We start from the raw sequence: 22141 nt of genomic DNA, 5'->3' as shown, positions 1-22141 counted from the left end.
TTATAACCGGAAATACATTCTCCTTTCTTCATGCTGAGAAATTCCATCTCCTCTACTTGCTGCTACATCAGTAACTGCCACGGATCTGAAATTCTCTTTTGAAGCAGTCTCAATAACTTAGACATTATACCTTGTCTTACTGAATGCAGGAAAATGAACTCTAGAAGCGGGACACTACGTGTAAGGTGGTAAACTGAATATGTGAAAATTAAATAAATTAGAACAACCTGGGCAGTATCAAACTGCATCTCCTTCAAGTACTCTAATTTAGTGAAGCTGGGTCTGCCACAGAAACTGCACGTCAACCAAATGTTCCAGGTGATTCTGATTCAGGGCATTGGTTCAAACGCCACAAGCAATAGGGCTCATTACGAACACAGGAGGGACCAGTAGCCATTAGTAGAAGAGGAGGCTGACACAGCTGGAGCTTCAAGAACAGGAGTTTGAGCTACCGGCCCTGGCTGAACAAAGGTAGGAAGTCGTTGAAACATCTGTGCAGCTGTGGGCACTTACACTCATACTGCTACCAAGAGATAACTCCTACCCCAAAACTGTGGTTTTCTCTGTGTATCAAGCTTACAAAATTACAACACAAACTTCAAACTGCGCAGAGTCATCTGAGAGAATAAGCCTCACTTGAGGAATTGCCTTTATCAGGTTTATCTCTGGGTTTTCATGTCTGTGAGGCCTGTCTTGGTTATTAATTCATGTGGGAAGGCTCAGCCCACTCTGGCCAGCAACATTCTTCAGGCAGGTGGTTCTGGGCTGTGTAAGAAAGCTAGGTAAAAGCCAGATGCTTTACTCTGGAGGCAGAGGCAGGTTGATCTCTGTGAGTTCAAGGCCAGCCTGGTCTACAGAGCAAGTTCCCAAACAGTCAGTACTACACAGAGAAGCCCTGTCTTGTGGGGTGGGGGGGGGGGGGGAGTGGAAGCTAGCTAAGCATAAGTCTATGAAAGAGGCTGAACATGAACCAGCAAGCAACATTCCTCCACGGTTCCTGCCTGTGAGTTTCTGCCCTGACTTCTCTCCAGTGATGGACTATGATCTGAAAGAAGAAATAAACCCTTCTCCCCCTATATTGTTTTTGGTCAGTGTTTTATCATAGCAACAGAAAGGAAACTAGAACACAGATATTAGACTCAAGTCTGGATACAAGACAGTATATAGTACAGTATACAATAGAGGAAAACCAGAGTGGAAGCTCACTGGACAAAAGTGCTTGTAATGTAAACCTGATGACCTGAGTTTGATTGCTGGGGCTCACATATAGGGGTAAGGAGAAGACTGACAGAATACGTTGTCTTCTCTGACCTACACACACACACACACACACACACACACACGGGGGGGGGTCATACATGAACACATAATAATAAAGAGAACAGGATGGAATAAAGGAAGATAATAATGGAAGGAACCTCATTAAATTAGAGACACTGAAGTCTAAAAACATTGAAAGATAAGATTATGGTTGTTATTTTGTAAGTCATGACTTTTGTAAGTTTTAGACATTACTTTAAACCAATCATGAGAAAATACACAAATATTCCTTAAATCCGTCCCTCTAAACATCTTACCTCCGTCGTTGCCGGATTCCTGATAGAACCAGTAGTGCAATGGCAACTATGACAATGCAAAATATCACACCAAATACAATAATCCAGACGGGCACAGCTGGATCCGTGGGGGGTGCAAGAGTGGAAGGAATTTTTAAAAATTCCAGAGTATTGTCATCCAAAAAGAAGGCATTATTGATCCGGTTCCTATTCATTCTAAAAGGCAATGATCATTTTAAAATACCAATGAAATAAGACAGAAATAAACACATTAGATACAAAGTACAGGCCCATTTCTCTACCGATATAAAATGACCTTTGAGTTTGTCCCCTCCCCATCCCCCGTTTTACTTCTTGAGAGATATCATCTAGTTAAGATGGCTTACATAAGTACCAGACATTTCTTTAAATGAAAATATTTGTAAAGGTGCTTCTCTATGACTATACACAATGGTCATTCAGGAGTCCGAAAGTCTAAAAGCATATGAAGGCAAATGTGTTTGTTTCCCTAGGGGGGAGCGAAATCTGCACTTTGAGTGCTGACTACAGTCACATTGGTAGTGAACATTTCTTTAGCTGAAAAAAAAAGTTCATTTCTATTCAGAATTTGCAAAAATAGTTCTTGAAGACATTTTATTTGTTGGTTGGTGGGTTGGTTTAATGTGTGTGGCAGGGAGGCTGAGTGTATTTATGTGTGCCACCGGAACCCTCAGAGGTCAGACAAAGGCATCAGATCCCCTGGAACTGGAGTTGTAAATGTTTCTGAACTGCCATATGAGATCTTGAGGCCACATCCAGGTACTCTGCAAGAATAGTAAGTGCTTTTAACCACTGAGTCATCTCTCCAACCCTTTGGAGAGAATTTTATGACCTTTACTGAATGCTCTTTACACAAGCAAACTTCATCTATACTTAAGAATATCCCTGGGCTGGAGAGATGGCTCAGCGGCTAAGAGCACTGTCTGCTCTTCCAGAGGTCTTGAGTTCAATTCCCAGCAACCACATGGTGGTTCACAACTATTTGTAGTAAGATCTGGCACCCTCTTCTGGCCTGCAGGCATACATGCAGACAGAACACTGTGGAATAAATAAACTTTTTTTTTTTTTTAAAAAAAGTATCACTGATGAATAGGAAACAGAACATGAGACTGTAGAATAAAATTTCCCAATAACTACATTTTTGTTGTTATTTTTCTTTGAGACAGGGTCTCATCATATAGCTATTGCTGGCCCAGAGCTCACTATGTAGACCAGGCTGGCACTGAACTCAGAGATACACCTACCTCTGCTTCCCCAGAGCTGGGATTAAAGACATGAGCCACCACACCCAGCTCTAACAGCTGTTTTGTTTTGTTTTAAGTGTACAGAAATAGGAAAACAAATTGTAACAATTGGATATATCCCATATATTAAATAAAATATAATTTCAACATACCAATATTCAGTTGATTTCGATTTTGTCTAATACTATTTAATATTTTGTGTGCACCGCATTTTGGACTAGCTGTAATTCAAATGCTTGGTAGACATATTTAGCTAGTAGCTTCAGGACTGGGCAATCCTGGTCTAAAGCAGTGACGTGCAGACCAAACAATGGGTCATCAGGAAAGATTTCCATCAGCAAACTATGCCGAGGGTTGAGGATGTCGTTCAGTGGTACATAACAACTTAGTATGTGCAAAGCTGAGCTCCATCCCCAACCCACCAAAACTCACAAATCTATGTTCTGCCATGACCACTCATATGTATGAAAGGGAACTCCAGTAGCAAGGTGGTAATTTAAATGTCATTTTAGCAAATTATGGAATGTTTTCCTTTTCTAATAATCTAATCTTTTAAAATCTTTGTGTGTGTGTGTTTATAGTGTGTGTATGTGTGTGTGTGTGTTTAGCGTATGAGTGCCCCAGGTGGACCTGGAGATTATTGACAACAACCACAGATGCCAGCCCTCGCCGTCATCTTTGAAGCAGGTTCACTTTGTTGTTCTCCATGAATACGCCCAGCCAGCTGCCCCATGAGTTTCCCCAGATTCCCTCGCTTCTGCCTCCCATCTTGATATAGGATCCCTAAGATAACTGACATGGGCCACTGTGCTGGTTTTGTGTTGATTTGGGATCCACATTTGGGCACTCATGCTTTGTGGCAAGCGCTTTATTTGCTGAAGTGTCTCCCCAGCTCTCGTAATCCAATCTTGATTATGAGAAGGCAAACCTTTTCCCAAAATAATGAGCATCATTGCTGAGCTATAACTGGAAGGAATATGAAAAGTTTCTCCGCACCCTTGCTCCATCTTTCTGCTTGATTCACTCTTTGTTGCTATCTTGGTCCACACCAAGCAGTGACTTGCAGACCAAACAATGGGTCATCAGGAAAGATTTCCATCAGCAAACTATGCCAAGGGTTGAGGATGTTGCTCTCTCTCCTCGGGTAGACAGGAAGTTCTATCCGGGTACAGATAATATCACCTCCACCACTGGAATCCTTCCCTAGGGATCAGATACCCTAGATATTTTTTACCCAAGACCTGGGATGAATTACTCCAGTCCTCACAGAGAGCTATAACAGACACTTTTGAACTGGTTGTTCATGTCCACACCTCATTCCATACATGTGACTATGCTAACCCAGATTTTAAAATTATCATGAAAATGGCAACAAGTAGAATGAATATGATCATGGCATGTCATATTCATGTATGAAAATGTCCAGTGAAACCCAGTACTTTGTACAATTAATATATGCAAATAAAGTTTAAGTCAATTTAAAAAACCACTATAGATATGATAGCAACATATTTGGAGTTGGCTCTTCACTCTTAGTTAAGATTTAGACAAGAGTTTCTAAACCACAGCACAATTGACATTTGAGGTCAAGTAATTTTTGAGGGAGGTGCTGTCCTGCACATAGCAGAGTGGATGGCAACATCCCTCGCTTCTGTCTGCTTAGTATGGGTGGTGCCTCCTTCTCCTCCATTTGTGACAAGAAAAATGTGTCCAAACATTACCAACCATTTGTTTCCTTGGAGGCAAATTGCTACTGAATAAAAATTACTCATCTCCACTAATCTCCGATGAAAATGAACTGAGTGGAACACGTGACACTTTAATCAATGCCTCATGTATGGAGTGGAGTGAGATTTCTTCAGTGCTCATGAAAACAGTGGAGCTCGTCAGCGAGATGATGGATCAGTAGACAGCATATGTGCGTATGCTTACCTTATGGCTGACTGTACTTCAGCTGCAGGAAGAGTATGGTTTTTGGAAGGGTCTGTCACCACAAACCAGAACGATACCCTCTGGGTTACGTTGCAAAGCAGGACATGGGAAATTCTGCCGAAATGAGAGAGATGTGTTACAAGAACATCATCACAAAGGTAGGGAAACTATTCACACTCTGATGTGATTTCCAGTTCATGAGGGACCAGACATGTGTGAGAAGATGTTTTTACCATTGGAAAGAATGTCTTAAGAAGATAGAAATTTCACCAGGCGGTGGTGGTGCACGCCTTTGATCCCAGCACTCGGGAGGCAGGTGGATCTCTGAGTTCGAGACAAACCTGGTCTACAGAGTGAATTCCAGGATAGCCAGGGCTACACAGAGAAACTCTGTCTCTTGGGGGGGGGAAAAGAAGAAGATAAAATTTCACTTTCTGGTTGGATTTAAGGTCTGCTCCACAGGAGGAAGCACAGGCCTAGTACTGCAAATCTGGCCAAGAACCCACGGTTTGGGAGCTCGTAAGCCCCGGGATGAAGCTACTACTATTATCTTGCTAAGTGGACACAGCACCTACTGCTCTCTAAATTTGTATCTGTATATACCCATAGATGAGTGCAGCTCTCAGACCTCACCAAACAAGTTTCTTTGTGCAGTGGATGGCCACTGATGCAGAAGCCCACAATTGATGGAAGCACAGAGAAAAAATGTCAGTGAAATGCTTAGCCACGAGGGGGCACCTGTATTACCCTCACCCAAAGACTCAGGGACTATAGAGGAAGAGGGGGCAGAAAGAATGCAAGAGACAGAAGTAAGGGAAGACTGGAGCAAAAAGTGTCTTCTGGACGTGACAGGACTCCTGTAGGCACGAACTCACAATATGCTTGCCAGCACAAGGAGCGCACAAGATTAGGCCAATCAGCCTTCTAGCATGGAGCAGGGAGGAGCTGACAAGCCCCCCACCTCCAACTGAAGAGTTATTGACAAGTTGATGGCTTTGTTGGGGGGGGGGGGTCCAGTTTTCTTTAAGGCCCTGGAAGGTTGATCACACAGCCGTGGATGCCTCTGTGCCCATGAGCGTACAAGCAATACAGACTGGGTTAGGATTGGTTTTTAAGAGGACGCTAACTTGGGATGGGGTGGGGATGTGGGGGTAGGTCTTGGAGGAGCTAGAGGGAGAAGTAGGCCTGGGGTGGGGGTGACAGTAATCAAAATACATTGTATAAATTCGACACGAGGCCAGATGTGATGGCAGACGCCTTCAATCCTAGCACTCAGGAGGCAGAGGCAGGTGGTTCTCTGAGTCTGAGGCCAGCCTGGTCTACATAGTGAGTTCCAGGACAGCTAGGGCTACATAATAAAATGACCTTCTCTCAATGCCATCCCCAAAAAACTCAAAAACATAATAAAAATATTATATTAAGAATACAAATTGTAGTCTGGTGGTAGCAGCACATGCCTTTAATCCCAGCACTTGGGAGGCAGAGGCAGGTGGATCTCTGAGTTCAAGGCGAGCCTGGTCTACAAAGCAAGTTCTAGGACAGGCACCAAAGCTATTCAGAGAAACCCTGTCTCACAAAAAAAAGTAAAAGTTGTATAGAAGAGCTAATTATTTCAAAATCATATGCTCAGGGATCATGCCTTAAAGGATCTGCCAAAAAAAAATGGTGTGATTTGGCAATAAGATGAGCAGAGATCATTGTTCATCACCAAGTAGCTGACAGTCTCCCTGCTTCCTCAGCACAGGGCCTCTGTCTCAATCACAGAAGCCTCCGTGTTTTCTCATCAAGTCTACAGATGTTCTGTTCACCCGCCCAATGAAAGCTGTTGTCAACTCTTCACTCAATGGTTGCTCTGTCTCCACCTGTCTTTCCCTATACCATTGGGACCATTAAGCAGGGCCTTCCCAGTGGAGTTCCTTGGGTAAAGTTCACAAGGAGAACAGTTTGCTTTATGCCACCCTGAACAGGCCCCCAAACAAATCACTCTTGACCCTGTGGTCTTTCAACCGCAACTTGGAAATGTGATACCCTCTGTTCTCTACATATGGGTTACCCATAAAAGTGAAAAGAAAAGCGACGTCAGTGTTCAAAGCAATGAAAATCTTTACGAGGGTGGATGAAAGCTGAAAATTATAGGAGGAGCCATGGTAAACAAAGCTAGCATTAAAACCTAAGTCCTGCATGCTGTTCGCCATCTCCTAGAAGACAACTAGAACGGCATGACCCTGCCGGTAGCTGTGTGTGAGAAGTTGTCTCTTTTCTTCCTTTTCGTGTCAGGCACAAAAGTAGAAGCAAGTGCCCTCCACCCAGAGCTAAGTGTCTGGGACCAGCAATGGGAAGCATGGGGGATTAACTTCCTTGTCTTCCAGGCAGCATCTCTTCCAGACACCGCTACCAGCAGGCATTAAACTGGAGTGGGGGGGGGGGAGGTTGAGGGCAGAGGTTCAAAGTGGGCCCTTTGACAGTCAGAGAGCAGTAGCCTGGTATCAGCTAGCTCAGGTGTGGCCCATGCAGTTCCTAATAGTACAGGTTTATTTGTGCCCTTTAGAAGCTAAGCCAGTAGTTCTCAACCTGTGGGTCATGACCCCTTCGGGAGTCAAATGACCCTTTCACACTGGCCACGTATCAGATATCCTGCATATCAGATATTTACATTACAACTCATAGCTGTAGCAAAACCACAGTTATGAAGTAACAATGAAAATAGTTTTATGGTTGGGGTCACCACAACATAAGGAACTATATGAAAGGGTTGCAGCATTAGGAAAGTTGAGAACCACTGCTCTAAACAGTAGCAGCTCCTGATGACACTGTGTCTGTGGTCACCAACCTGGCCGGTCAGGTAGGCAGAGGGTCCCTGGCCTCCTTCGTGGTTTGCTTGTGCCCTAAGCCCAACTCCAGTCCTGTGTGTTTTGCTGGCCAAGCCCTCGGATGTGGGGAGGGAAAGCACGCTCTCAAAAGCTATTAAACCGCCTGCTCCCTCCTGAGATGGGCAACTGAGCAGGTACCAGCTCAGGTACCTGGACACAAAGTCAGGTGGGCAGAGGATCTTGCAGGGGCACTTTGCCAGAAAGCAGGGACCCCCTCTGGCCCCAACCAGGCCTTCTGATCCCAGGGTTATATGCTTCAGCTTCACCAGAGTGCTCAGAAAGCCACCTCCTCTGCTCCAAGTCCAAGCTGTGGTCCCAAGGCTGCCCCTGCGGCTTCACTAGAGGACTGGTCATGCTTGCCTTCCGAGAAGGAAGCAGAGCCTCAAGACCAGGCCATCTGCCTTCAAGCTGCTCACCAGAAACAGAGTACCCTTCCTGCCTAGGCCCAGGCCTCTGTACATAAGTCCTGCTTCAGGACAAGCATCTCTGTGAGTCCTTCCTTCAGCCTTCACTCAGCTGTCCAACCAGCTGCAGTCCAGGATACCTTCTTCTCCGAACTTCTACGGGACAGCTAAAAAGCAAATTCAGTGTTGCCAGGGATCTGGGGACATAAAGTGGGGGTCACTGTACTCTGAGCATACCCACCATACTGGCCTCCTTGGCCTAAGAGAGAATTACTTTCCTGCCTCTTCATACCCAAGGCCCCAGCCCTTGTATCCTACCCTAACTCTAGGGTTGGTGGGTGGGCCTCACAGGTAACCTTCTCTTGCTCCGAGGAACCCACAGTGGAGACCTTGCTTGTATCAAAACCTTGCCTTTCCCTTGCCAACCTACTCCTTTCATCTGCCCAAAACCAAAGACCTATTATGCCCACCTTGTGTGATTAATAGTTTGTCCTTATAGAGTAATAAAAGTCTAACTATCCTCAAGTTTAACTTCTTTTTTTTTTTGAGATTATCATTTTTTCCCTCCAGGATTACACCATGGTTTCTGTTAGTGGCACTATTGAGGCTTGGTACCAGATTATTTATTGACCCTTAAGGGAAGCAGCATCCTTGGGCTCTCAAGCAGTAGGCAACGGTAGAGACAACCAACAGCGTCTCCAGGCATTTCAAAAGCATGGGGATAAGAAGTCAAAAATAAATAAATAAGCAAGCAAGCAAGCACTGAGAACCACAAAACAATTCTGACCTCTGCTGGCAAGAAACTGTCAAGCTCAGTATTCCAAAATGTGTGGCTCTATAGAATAAGTACCAAATGTGATCAAAATGAAGTAAAGTATGCTTGCTAAAAAAATATTTCCACTTTAGGGAAGTGAAGACTAAGGAAATGTAGTTCTACCTTTTCTTTGCTTTTCTTTCTTTTTTCTTTTTTCAGATTGTATTAGGCTAAGAATAATTCTGTTATTTGCCCTCACTAACAATCAAAACATGTAAAATGATTTTTAAATGAGCTATTTTAAACTTTTCAAATTTCCAAACATTTTTAAAACATGTGTTTAAATTGTATTTAGATGTCTGTGTGAGTGTATTCACTTGTGAACGGGTTAGGGTTGGGTGCCTTTGAAGGCCACAAGATGCTGTCCAAGCACCTGGAGCTGCAGTTTCAGATGCTTGTGAGCTGCTGGGAAACCCAGTTCAGGTCCTCCAGAAGAACAGAAAATGCTCATAACTGCTGAACCACCTCTCCATCCCCATCCCCAAATTTAAATTTAAATAATACCAAGGACTGGCATAGAAATGAAATCCCAAGAAGCTACAAAAAAGACAATGGGCCGAGCCACTCTGGATCATTAATTGAAAGTCTTTTCTAGAAGACATAGTGTAGCTACCAAAAATTCTTATGTGCACACACAATGAATAGGAACACAGATGAGGACAGTCCTTGTAGCACTCTTCATTGAAGCAGAGAATCGGAACAATGTAAACGTTTATCAATAAAGAGGAATGCATAACATAAATACGACACATTCTACCAAAGGAATATTATCCCATATACTACTAGAAAGAACTCAGCACGATCAAGCCAGATAATTCTATTAGAGGGAAGGGGTGCATATTCTCTAACCACATAGTAGAAGCTGCTAAAATAAGAACTACATATTTTTAACAAAAGGATAGAGGTTAGAGAAGTGGATCAGTGGTTACTGACACCTGTAGCTCTGGCAAAGGCCTGAAGATCACTTCCTAGAATCTAAACCAGGCAGCTCATAACCACCTATGACACCAGCTCCAAGGAATCTAGCGCCCTCTTCCGGCCACTGAGGACACACACACACACACACACACACACACACACACACACACGGAAACCAAAATTTTAAAGATGCTGTGGCACTGCACGCCTTCTTTAACCCTAGCACTCAGGAGGCAGAGGCAGGGGGTTTTCTGAGTTTGAGGCCAGCCTGGTCTACAGAGTGAATTCCAGAACAGGTTGCAAAAAAGATACAGAGATAAACCCTGTCTAGAAAAGCAAACAAAAAAAATTGAATACTTTTATCACAATTAAATATAAATTCTGTAATTCCCACAATTTAAGTATGGATTGGTCTAATGGAACTATTTGAGTTTATTTTAGCAATCATTCTAAACAATGACTGATTGATGATTTTCTTTTAAGTGTTTTACCAGTGTGTATGTATATGTGTACTGAAGAACCAGCCTGCCTCCATCTTAGGCTTAAAAGCCATCTTATAGTAAAGACAAACTAGGTTCATTCCTGTTTTTTTTTAATTTATTTATTATGTATATAGGGTTCTGGGCACCAGATCTCATTATAGATGGATGTGAGCCATCATGTGATTGCTGGGAATTGAACTCAGGACTTCCGGAACAGCAGTCAGTTCTCTTAACCTCTGAGCCATCTCTCCAGCCCTTCATTCCTGTTTATGATTAAACCTCTGTTTCTCAAGGATTGGGCTTCAGTACAAATGGTTCTGTATTGCCTGTTCCAGGAATGGCAACCATGCCTTTGCTTCAAACGGTTATATGATGACCTATGTCTACCTTGTTACGACTACCTATTGTTATGACTACCTTGTTATGCCCACCTTGCAACCATCTCATTGTTTCAGGAGCTCATTAGGACTAACTTGTTATGCTTATGTTCTGCTCCTCTACCCCACCACTTTTGCCCATCAAATCCTCCACCTGGAATTCCCCTACCCCCGAGCTATAACAGCCTTGTCTTCCTCACATCCAATGCTGACCTCTGGAACCCTGCCTTAGGGGGAGGCAGCCCATGCACAAGAATTTAAAAAATAAACTTGCTTTAATTAATTTGGCCATGATGAGTTGGGTCAGTGGTCTTTTTCCTTCCACCTTTCCCCACCCATGCACGTCCTGGTGCCCATGGAGGTCAGAAGAGGGCATCAGATTCCTGGAACTGGAGTTATGGATAGTTGTGAACCATCGTGTGGGTGCTGGAAACTAAAACTGGGTCCCCTACAAGAGCAGTAAATGCTCTTGACCACTGAGTCATCTCTCCAGCCCCGGGCCAGTGACATCTACATGAATGGCTTCTTTTAGCAACTCACCAAAAAGAAGCCACCAATGTTCCTCTGTCTCCTTAAATGTATGAAACACTGACCTGAAAGTAATTCTCTGCAAATTGGCTCCATAGCTACTTTTCATCAATGAGACCAGACAAAGCCAACAGGTGGTAAGAATTAGGCTACTGTTTCTGAAAATCAGGACTAAAAGTGAGCTGGGCTGCAAGCACGAGACAGGTAATCCCCTTGCCTTTCCATGGATACAAGAACGCATTGTTCCTTTTTAGGTCACAAGACTTATCCTTGGATAGTTAAGTAGAGCACAAAATTTGTTACATGCTCTATGCTACTTATAAAGAAAACACAATGCCTGCAATAGACTTATACCTATCTTGCTAAAAGTGACAAATTATCTTAAAAGCCTTGTTTGTGTAATAAGTAGTTAAATATCTGTTTGCCTGAAAACTAGACTAAATTACAGTTTCCTTGAAAACAACTTAGAACACTTTGGAATTCCTGTTGCGTAAATCCTGCTTAAATGATATTGGAAACGGAGTCAGAACCTTTGCCCCAAGTCAAGCCCAAATACCCATCCTTGAAAAATCAATTAAAAGAGTCAAATTAAAAGAAGAAAGCAGAAAGGGGGATTTTTTTTAAACATGGTCACATTGAAAAAGAGACAAAGAAATCCAAGGAAGCCCCAAAGTCCATCTTGGGGTCCTAAAGTGAGATCAAAGTTTAATAGGAGGGCCAAGGATAGGCACATCTAACAGCCACTGCCACTGTGTGGTCCTGCCTATTATTGGCCCATCCTTATCTGGGCTTCAGTCTCATCCTCTAAGATGGTCAGACAAATAGTTAAAAAATATGTGAAATCTCTTTCCAGAAGACAAGCTCCCCACTCAGCTAGTGCCTTTTCCTTTGCCCAGCATGAGATTCCTAGGGAAATTCCCATTTCTTTTCCTTCTTTTTTTGAAGGGGGGGTCAAGACAGAATTTCTCTGTGTAGCCCTGGCTATCCTGAACTTTCTCTCTAGACCAGATTGGTCTTGAACTCACAGAGATCCACCTGCTTCTGCTGGGATTAAAGGCCTGCACTATCACCAACCAGCCCAAAATTCCCATTTCTTTGGTGGGTGGGGGCTTTGTTTCGATAGTCAGGTAGTCAAATTGAGAGGCATAGGTATCTCTTGAGAATATTGTTACTTCTGTCGGACCTATTACAAGCACACAGCAGGCTTTCAGGACAAGGCACTCCTGTGACTGCCATGACAGCAATGTGCTTCCTTAGGCTGATCCCACAGGCCAAATAAAGGAAAACATATTCCTCACACTGTCACCTTTGCCCTTCACAGAAAAACCTTCAGTGGTCTTGTTTAATATTTTGAGGAATTTATGATGAGCAATAAAAACTTCTATGTAGCCTGGGTGTTCATTGAAAACTGAATCACCTTTCAAATAAGCTACAGACCACCACAATATCCCAGGTCCTGAAGGAAAACTTTCTAAAGGCGAATTCCTCAAATTCTGAAATGTTCTGTAGCTCATCACTTTTGCCCAAGAACAGAAGCATTTGGTTGAACCAAGTCATGAACCAGATGAAATATAGGCATGTGAAGGGAGTCGCAGTGCCAGGACACAATAAAGTGCAGAACTTGCTGCAAAGAGAGCTAGCCAAGAAGAGACACTCCACTTAGCCCTGCGACACAGTAAGTGCTTTCTTTCCTTTTAATCTTTTGCAATGTTAGCACCTTCTTTTATTTAGATCGATTTATTTTTAATTGTGTGTATGTACATATGTAGGTGTGATTGTTGTTCACATGCATGCAGGTGCCCCCAAAGGGGCCAGAAGAGGGCAGCAGATCCTCTAGAGCTGGAGTTACAGGAAGTTGTGGGCTGCCCTTTGTGGGAGCTAGGAAAGGAACTGATGTATTCTGCAAGAACAATGTACACTTTTCACTGCTGAGCCCTCTACCCACCTCCATTATTTTTATTTTTAAAAATTTTAATGCTAGCAGAAATGTGAGGGAGGGAATGATGGATAGATATGATCAAAATACAGTGCATAAATGTGTGAAATTTTCAAAGAATAAATTTAAAATGCATTAAATAATTTTTTCTTTCTAATTTGATAATGCATGAAGAGAATTTAGGGGAAATTTTTGTCTTTTTATAGACTTTCTTTACAAAAAGCTTTTGAGAATGTATTGTTTTCAAGTATACACATGTGGGAATTGGGAAGCTAGCTTAGTTCTTAAAGTGCTTGCCACAAGATCATGGGAACCTGAGTTTGGCACCCATGGTAAAGCTGGGCGGTCCAGGCCAAGCAAGATTACATAGAGATTCTCAAAGCAAAGTAAGGACTGGACAGATGGCACAGTTGGTAAAGACACTTGCCGCCAAGTCTGAGGTTCTAAATTTGACCCCCTGAACCCCCACCATAGAAGGGGAGGACCAACTCCCACAAGATGTCCTTCGGGGGTTACTAAATTATTCTCAAGCTAGAAAATTAAAATAATGCATTATCTCAAACTTGAGATGTCATGTTGTTGGCTTACTCTGTTGTTTCCCTGTTGGGAACTTTTCTCATGGCGAATGCTACCATTGCTTTGAAGAGATATTCTTCATCTGTGCCCCAGACATACTGAAAGAAAAGGGAAAAGGAGAATATAAGTGGGGGGGGGGCTGTGCAGTGCGTCCCATCACCCTCTTTCTTGTTTTCTTTCTCCCCCACCTCCATCTGTTTCTCATACACTGGAGATCCAGGGAACTCACATTCTTAGACATTCTATAGTGCCAAGTTTGGTATGTTTCCTAATGCACTCTCTTTTCTTGACCCTGTAATGCCACTAATATGTCAACAAATTTGATATTTCTACAACTCATCCTGATATATCATGAGAATATTGTTAGGAACTGGGTTCATACTGAGACGGAAAATCATATTTTATCATTGCTGCTCTTGCCATCTTCTGAAGGAAGGAACTGTAAATAAAATGAGATGACCCCTAAGCAACAGCAGGAAATGTATCCCCTGATTACCATCTCTAGACGAGAAGGGTATATTCTTTTTTTCCTAAATGTAATGATCTGTCCCGTTCCTTTAAGAGACAGGTTACACCCCCTCCCCCTCCCCCAGGCAAACTGATCTTCAGGTTCTAGCCTGAGTCCCTTCCTTTCCCCTCTCTCCCTCTCCCCCTCTCTCTGCTCTTCTCCTCCCCTTTCCGTTCCATAACCCACTAAATAAATATCCAACCTCACTCTGCATGGCATGCCCATCTGTCTTCATGGCCTGCTGCAGCCATTTGGGGATTCACAGCATTTTATTTTTACCTTTATACTAAATACCTTCATAATGTCTATATACCTTGTACTCTTTTTAAATTTTTAATTTAATTTTATTTGTGTGGATCCATGGGTGGTGTATGTGAATGCATGTTCATGTTTGTGCATGCATGTATGCAGGTATACTTGCCCATACATGCAAATAAGGCCAGAGGTTGCAGATGTTGAGTGTCTTCTTTATTATTCTCCACATTTTTTGTTTGTTTATTTTCAGACACAGTCTTGATATGTAGCCCTGGGTGGCCTGGAACTAGGCATGTAGACCAGGCTACTCTCAAACTCAGCAATGTGCCTACTTTTGTCTCCCAGGTTCTGGAATTAAAGCTTTGTGCCTCCACACCTGACTCCACCTTATTTTGAGATGTGGTCTCTCTCTCTCTAAACCTGGAGCTTCCTGTTTTGACTGACTAGAAAGCCCCAAGGGCCTCCTGTCTTCGTCCTCAGTCCCAGCCCTGAAGTTAGAGACACCTACCAAAGCACTAAGCTTTGCTTGTTTGGAGATGGGGCACAGCTGGGGATCTGAACTCAGCTGTTCATGGTTGCACAGTAGGTTCCTTACTCACGGAGCCATCTCCCTCATCCCATAAGTTCCGCGGTAGTACTGAAACTTTCTTCACTCACTTCTATTTAAGCCCTTCCTCTCAGTCCTGTCTAACATTGCTGCAGAAGAATGCCATCAAGCAGAAAACTTTGTCTCCCTTTAGGTCACATGCAAACACTAAATGTTGCATTTTAATACCAACCTCAGACATTATCTGAAATAGTCTTTCAATCTGATTTCCCTTTTTCTGAAACAGGGTCTCACTCTATGGCCAGGCTGGTTCTGAACTTGTAGACTTAAGCAATCCACCCACCCAACCCCCCAAGGGCTGGAACTACAGATGCATATCATTATGCCCAGCTACTTTCCTTCAATCTTTTAAAATATTTTATTATATTTGTACTTATTTACTTTGTGTGTGCTTTTTGTGTGCACGCACACATGTGTAGAAGTCAGATAATGTGGGGTGATTTGGGATAACTTGGGGCATCAGTTCTCTTCTTCCACCGTGTGGGTGGGTCCTGAGGATTAAACTCTGATTATTTGGCTTGATGTCAAGTGCCTTTGCCTATTGAACCATCTAACTGGCCCCTCCTTCAATATTTTAAAGTGAACTTGAAAAAACATTATTTGAGAAGCTTGTACAAGAGTGTAAGGTGTTTTAATTAAATCTACCCTACCTTCCTTCCAACTCCTCAAATATCCCCACTTTTTCCTACTTCATATTAACTTTTTATTTTATATCATGAAAGTTTAAAAAGTATTAAATATTTCAGGACAAAGATCTTACTTTTTTTCTTTTTTCTTTTGTGATAAGGTTTCTCCGTGTAGTCCTGGCTTTCCTGGAACTCACTCTGTAGATCCCGCTGGCCTCAAACTCACAGAGATCCACCTACCTCTGCCTCCCCAGTGCTGGGATAAAAAGCGTTAGCCACCATCACCTGGCAATAGATCTTACTTTTTAATGATATAGTCTAATAAAATAATTGAGCACAAAATATAAATAAAAAGTGACCCAGTTAAAATAGCAAACAAACATCACTCGGGGCTCGCTAGGGAAATAGCTTGGTTGGTAGAATGCTTGCTGCATTTATGAGGTCCTGCATTTGACCTCTGGCATCACAAACACAAAATCGCGTCCACAGAAACCCTGTCCACTTGCCAAGCAGTGGCTTACAATAACCTTAGGACCCAGGAGGGAGACGGCCCTAGAAGAATCACTGTAAGCTCAAGGGCAGCCTAGTCTACATAGAGAGTTCCCGGCCAGCCCAAACTGCATATTGAGACCTTGTCTAATAAAAATTACACATATAAGGCTAGAGAGATGATGGCTTAGGAGCTAAGAGTACATACTGTTTTTCCAGAGGACCTGAGTTCAGTCCCAAGAACCACATCAGGTGCCTCATAATCACCTGTAACTCCCGCTTTGGGGGATCTGACACACTCTTCTGATCTCCATGGACACCCACATACACACAAACACACACAGAAACACACATAAATAAAACAGAATCTTAACTTTTAAAAAGTAAGTATACATATATATTGCATATGTATATAATTATATATACAATATTACAACTGTGCATACATTTATACACACACATGGGAGGCTTTCTTGTGAGGAAGTAGAAGTAGAGATGGGGAAGGAGCTTGGTCAAGTATAAAGGAGAATGTGTACCAAACAGAAATGAAGGCGCTAGTCAGAACTTGCCAGAACATGGCTTTAAACTGCGTTTTGGATCTCAGAGAGGATTCCTTAGTGTCCCTTACAAAGCTCTTGCTGAGCTCCGTCAGCAAGAGTGCAGTTTAAGTCGCAGAGTAGAGCTCACAGCTATTGGCATCAGGAGGGGACAAACTAGTGCTCCTTTGTGTCGGGTATTGAGCCCGCAGAAGCAACTCGAGTGGAGGAAAAGACTCAAAGCCTGTGTATCGCTCGTGTATCTGCTATGCCTTTCAGAGTGCGTCAGAGACGGTTTCCAGGCAAAGCAAGCAACACATAATGGTAATTAACAAAAATGTCCAACTGAAGAAAGGATAAGGAAAGAGTTACTAAGCCTTACAGTCCAGAGACCAAACTAGCACTCAGAGACGTACAAGAAGGCTTGTAGCACCTTATGTGCTTTCTGCCTACATCTAAGGATGCTGAAGCTTCATATTTCAGTTGAATGATTAAAAGTAATAAGAAAGCCACAAAACAAGGTTTGTTGTTTAATTATAAATTCACGGTGCCCTACCCCCAAATTACCTGCTCACCTCTTAGAATTCTCCTAAAGTTCTTTATCTCAAGACAATTGTCTGTCCCAAGACCGCTCCAAACCTCCTATTCCCCTCCCACTAGCAAACACTTTCCCTGCTCCCTCGACTCTCACTGGATGCTTTGGGTTTTAGAGCCCCTCCAACCCCTGAGCTGAAGACTGAACCTGGGGCCTCTCACTTGCTTGGCCAGCACTCTACCACCAGGCTAAATCCATGACCCCTGCCCTTGTAATTTAGAGATACTGTCTCCGCTTGTCAATTTAAACTCCCTCCTCCTCCTAAAACAAAGAAACCAAACTTCCACCACCAACACACGTGCCAGCCACTTCCTCTCCTCAAGTGCCAGACATTTCTCTCCTGATAATGGCTAATCTCCACGGGCAGGCGCGCTAGGAATGCCTCTCTCCTCCTCCCTTCTCTGGCTTCTCAGGCTTGAAGCAGTTTCCTTGTACTCAAGTCCAGCTGGAGCCTGTCCACTGACTATTCCTGCTCAACTTGTTCCCACTGAACCAACAGCAAAACCTATGGCTCTGCTTGATCTTCTCTCCAACCTTCCCTGGCCAGAATTCTTTTGTACTCTTTCTTTTGACATGGGGTTTCACACATCTCAAGCTGACTGTGTAATGAAGAATGACTGTGAACTTCTGAGCCTTCTGCCTCCACCTCCCGAGTGCTAGCACGCCTGGGTTACGGGATGACAGAGATGGAACCCAGAGCCTCACACACGCTAGGCAAGCACTTTAGCAACTGAAGTACAACCCCAGCTTCCTGCCCCACCAAAGTTCTATATTTTCCTGCATGTTCACCCCCAAATTACCCTACTTATTTTAACCCCTCCAATATCTGCCTTTCAGTGCCACCACTTTAAAGAGACAGCTCTCTCGAAATTCCTCACCAACCTTCATATTGTTTCACACCGTGAGCTTGGCCTCTCAACAGCATTTTCTAAGTTCCTCTGTCTTGAAGCCCCCCCCCCCGCAGCCGACCCCCACATGCACCGCCATAACACATATTTCGCTTCAAGGTCCTCAAATGCCATGTTCTTCCTCCCAGCTTCAGTTCCAGACATCGTTCTCCCACCCTTCGCGCTCACTAAGCTCCTCCTTGTGATAATTGCTGTGTTCAGATGTGGTGGCCCTCTGCCATTCCTTCTTCTCTCCCCGCGAGTCTGTTCATGGTCACTTTAGACATTGCAGAAGTATCTGATACTGAGGTTCCTGCTAAGGACAGAGCCCCTGTATATCTCTCCTTCCTGTAATACTTGTCAAGATGGCACATTAGCATTGGGCTTACTGCGTATTTAATGGACAAGTGATTCTCTCACTATTGTAAGCTCCGCAGGGCACAGACAAGCCCAGTGTTCGCTCCCATTGCATCCCCAGCATCCAGCCAACTCCAACGATCCTAGGCTAAGAAATCTTATACACTGGTAGGGAGCAGGGTCTGGATTTGAATCTCACTTCTGTCATTTACTGGCTTGAAATCTTCAAAGAGACACATTATGTCTTTGAACCTGTGTTTCTCACTCATCGCCTGAGAATGGGCATACCTGAACTCAAGAGGGTAAGGGCTCATAAAAGTCAAGCACTTATAATAGTCTGCACTAGAAATGTTTAATAAATGTCTTAAATGTTTGCTATTATAACAACTCTTACCTATCAGATGAATAACGAAAAATAAGGCAATTTGTTGGTCAGCAAATAGAATATCTCCGAATTCCTTTGGCAATCTGGGTTTTGTTTGTTTGTTGAGAGTATGAGGCATCAACATCACCCACTAGTTTAAAATAAAATGCAGAGCACACTGGGAAACTGACACTAGAATAGACAATGCCATCTTCTTAATTCAATGATCTTTACTATTCTTCAACCCCTTACAGGCTCTGTGAGGATTTTTAACTTCTAGGATTTCATAAGCACAATTTCCATATTGTCACTTTCAGAGCTGGGAAGAATTGAATGCTTTGCCTAGAACTGGAAAATTTTGTACTGGAAAATATTTTTATGTTGGTAGCAGCAGTCTTTCTTTTTGATGACTAGAACACAGGCTGACGAGATTTAAACACCCACAACAGTGAAGAGCAGATTCAACCTGGACACAGACACCTACATCAGACCAGACAGACCCCTTTGCTCCATGTTACTGGACTGAGAGGTTTAAGTGTTCAAAACTGTTTTATGCAACACAGTTTTTCCCTCCTGTTTTCAATCACTCACTACCGATCAAGTACTAGAAGTAAGCCCCTTCTATCGGGGAGTCCCATTTTACTGTGATCGAGCTTTGAGAAAAGATTAGACTTGAAGATGCAAGAGAAGGTCACTATGCGGACACGTCATCTATTAGAGAAAGCCTGGGGCTCTAGGAACACAGAACCTGAAATGAGCAGTCAGGTGTGTCACTTACTGCTTTATCTCCAAGAGCGCTTCTGATGCTAAGTCTCACTTTAAAGGCATTTTCCGCATCTGCCAGAGAGAAACAACAACAAAGTGCAGTAAGTTAGGATGAACGGAGAGAAGAAAGCCCAGTAAATCTTACCGTTTAACATAGCCCAGATGACCATAACAAAGAACTACAGTTGATCTGCCCCGGTACCTCTACAACTTTAATGGAAATCATATTAAATCATTTACACTTTTCTTTCCAATTCCTAAGAGCCATAGGTTCAACTTTCAATCCACATGTCTGCAGACTTAGAAAAACAGTCGCTTTGGTTGTTTTTCACTCAGTGAGCTCGCAAGCACGTAGGAAGCCGTTAATTTACGTTTTAAATTCCAAGGCTACATACCTGGACGACAGAGTTCAGCATGAATAGCAGTCACCAGGAACAAGAGCGACCACAGCATTCTTTCAGAGTCAAAAACAGAGGACAAACTGGGGGAAAAAATCCCCTATCCACTTAAAGCTGCTTTAACTATTCTGTGAACCGGATTAGGGTATCAGAGAAACCAGCGAGCCACCATCTAAAAGGTTTAATAATTAACACTCATCCGTTGAGTTAATACTTCCATAGAAGCGGACCATCTCCTGTCAGTCATTTACGAAAATCTATCTGGGAAACAGGTTAGTTGTTCCCCCCCCCCCCCCAAGCTCTACCTCAGAAGAATGTTTCCTCTGCTGACATCATCAGAATCCTCCCCGATGCCTCCTGCAGTTAAGCTTGTGGTGGAGAACACCGAGTCCTCTCTGGAGGTTTTCTGTGGCATAAACTGTGTCCTTTCACTGATAGGCTATCATAGTTGGGAAACAAATATAACTCCTTTTCATCTCTGGTGAGAAAGGGGAACACTTCCTAGAATGTTGGTTGGTAAACAGTCTAACACCCCCCCTCCCCAACAAGGAGCCGGTTCTGGCTGTTGTCTTAAGCTCAGCGTTAATGATATGAAGCCTTGCTGCCCTATACGATGATTACTAGATGGTGATGATGCCACCATGGACAATGCTTTGTCCTGGTGCCACTAGGTAACCTCTTAAAGGGGGCGCGAACTGCTACAAAAAACTGTAATTATTTTAGTTTAAGTTACCACGCGGTGCTAGCTACTGCATTGTTTGGTGCAACTATTTAACAGTTGACTAAGAACTGCTTAGTGTGAACTAGGCTCCCTGCACTATTTCTCAAATCCTCACAGTGGTTACAATTATCTCACATATGAGGTACCAATGAAACTGGGTGTTAAAGTCACTGGCAGCAAGTGGAATGAGAGCAATGGCTGCCCCTTTCCCAGCTACCCTGACCTACCTTGAATCCTGTCACCATCATACTGAACCAGTGTCCTAATAGGTCAAATCCTATTGGAAGATCTAGACCTAATAGGCCAAAACTGAAATTACAACCAGGCCCTGAGATACTCTGAGGATTGATATACTAGGGATGAAAAGCTCTCCCCAGGTAGGCATCCCACCAACAGTGCCAGTAAAAATCTGCAGGGTTCTATGCCTGGGCTTTCCCCTCTCCCCTTATGGTACTTCCTTCACGGAAGGTCAGGAATGGGAAGATTAGCTTGCATGGCTCTGATGTCAAGTGGGGCATTTGGGTTTTAAAGCATCAGAGTGGAAGCTATGAAAAGGAACACTTCTGTAGCACTTGGAGAGACATAGTAAGGGGGGATTTGGTTGGAGAAGGCCCCTTTCTGTTAGCTCAACCCACCGAGGAAGGCTGTAACCATCTTCTCCACCTTGGCACCGAGGGCACTGAGAGAGGAAAAGCTGTCCCAGAGGAAGAGGCAGCCAGCCCAGCTATTCTAGCAATGGCCCTGTTAGATGCCATGGAAATTTCCCTAAGCAAAGAGCTGACCTAACTACTCCCACCCTGAAAAAAGTCGATAAAGTTATCTTGAGAAGGAAAAGTCAATCCACACATGGACAGAGACTTAACAAAGATTTCAATCAGGGCACAAAGGCCTGTTAGACACAGATATCTGATTCGATTTGCTTTTGGTCTTGCATTTCATAAAGTAGTAAGTTCCCATATGCTCTTACTTACATGGATGTGACTAGGACTGCAGTCAAAGTAACACTAAAATACTGAACCTTAGCCAGTGTGCGACATTCATTTCCAAAGAGGAAAAAAGTCTTCTCTGAACAATTACTGTTTCTCAGTGATCTTTTTGTCTTATGTGCATATATACCTACGGGCACTGTGCACACATGGTGTACAGACATACACACAGGCAAAACACTCATACACATAAAATAATTGAAAGAAAAAATATGGAGAAACAAAAAGTTTTTAAGTACACCTAATACCACCAGCATGAACGACTAATGATGACGTATTTTAATAAGTGACACATGTTTTACTTAGTTTTAAAGTTTGTTTTTTCTTTTTTTTTTTTGAGACAGGATGTCATATAGCCCAGGTTGTCCTCA

The 22141-nt window shown here is 43.2% G+C and overlaps 1 protein-coding gene across 2 annotated transcripts in view; it reads right to left on the bottom strand.

Annotated features, from left to right (window-relative positions):
- The window catches only part of Cltrn (collectrin, amino acid transport regulator), a 28118-nt gene extending 7833 nt beyond the window's left edge, over positions 1-20285 (bottom strand). The window contains exons 1-5 of one of the 2 annotated variants that reach the window (XM_050160621.1): positions 20061-20285; positions 19679-19737; positions 13689-13774; positions 4772-4885; positions 1578-1772 (exon numbers count right to left, since the gene is read on the bottom strand). In XM_050160621.1, coding sequence (XP_050016578.1) covers positions 1578-1772; positions 4772-4885; positions 13689-13774; positions 19679-19737; positions 20061-20118 — 512 coding nt within the window. In that variant the 5' untranslated portion in view covers positions 20119-20285. Of the gene's footprint in view, positions 1-1577; positions 1773-4771; positions 4886-13688; positions 13775-19678; positions 19738-19905; positions 19964-20060 lie in introns of those variants that run through there. The other variant, XM_050160622.1, reaches the window with a different exon arrangement.
- Between the last annotated feature and the right edge of the window lie 1856 nt (positions 20286-22141).

The sequence above is a fragment of the Alexandromys fortis genome, unplaced genomic scaffold (assembly GCF_014885135.2).
Source record: "Alexandromys fortis isolate MF-2015 unplaced genomic scaffold, M_Fortis_MF-2015_v1.1 scaffold_120, whole genome shotgun sequence".
Taxonomy (NCBI): Eukaryota; Metazoa; Chordata; class Mammalia; order Rodentia; family Cricetidae; genus Alexandromys; species Alexandromys fortis.
Note: the sequence above shows the minus strand (reverse complement) of the source record. Positions and strands in the feature narration are given on the sequence as shown.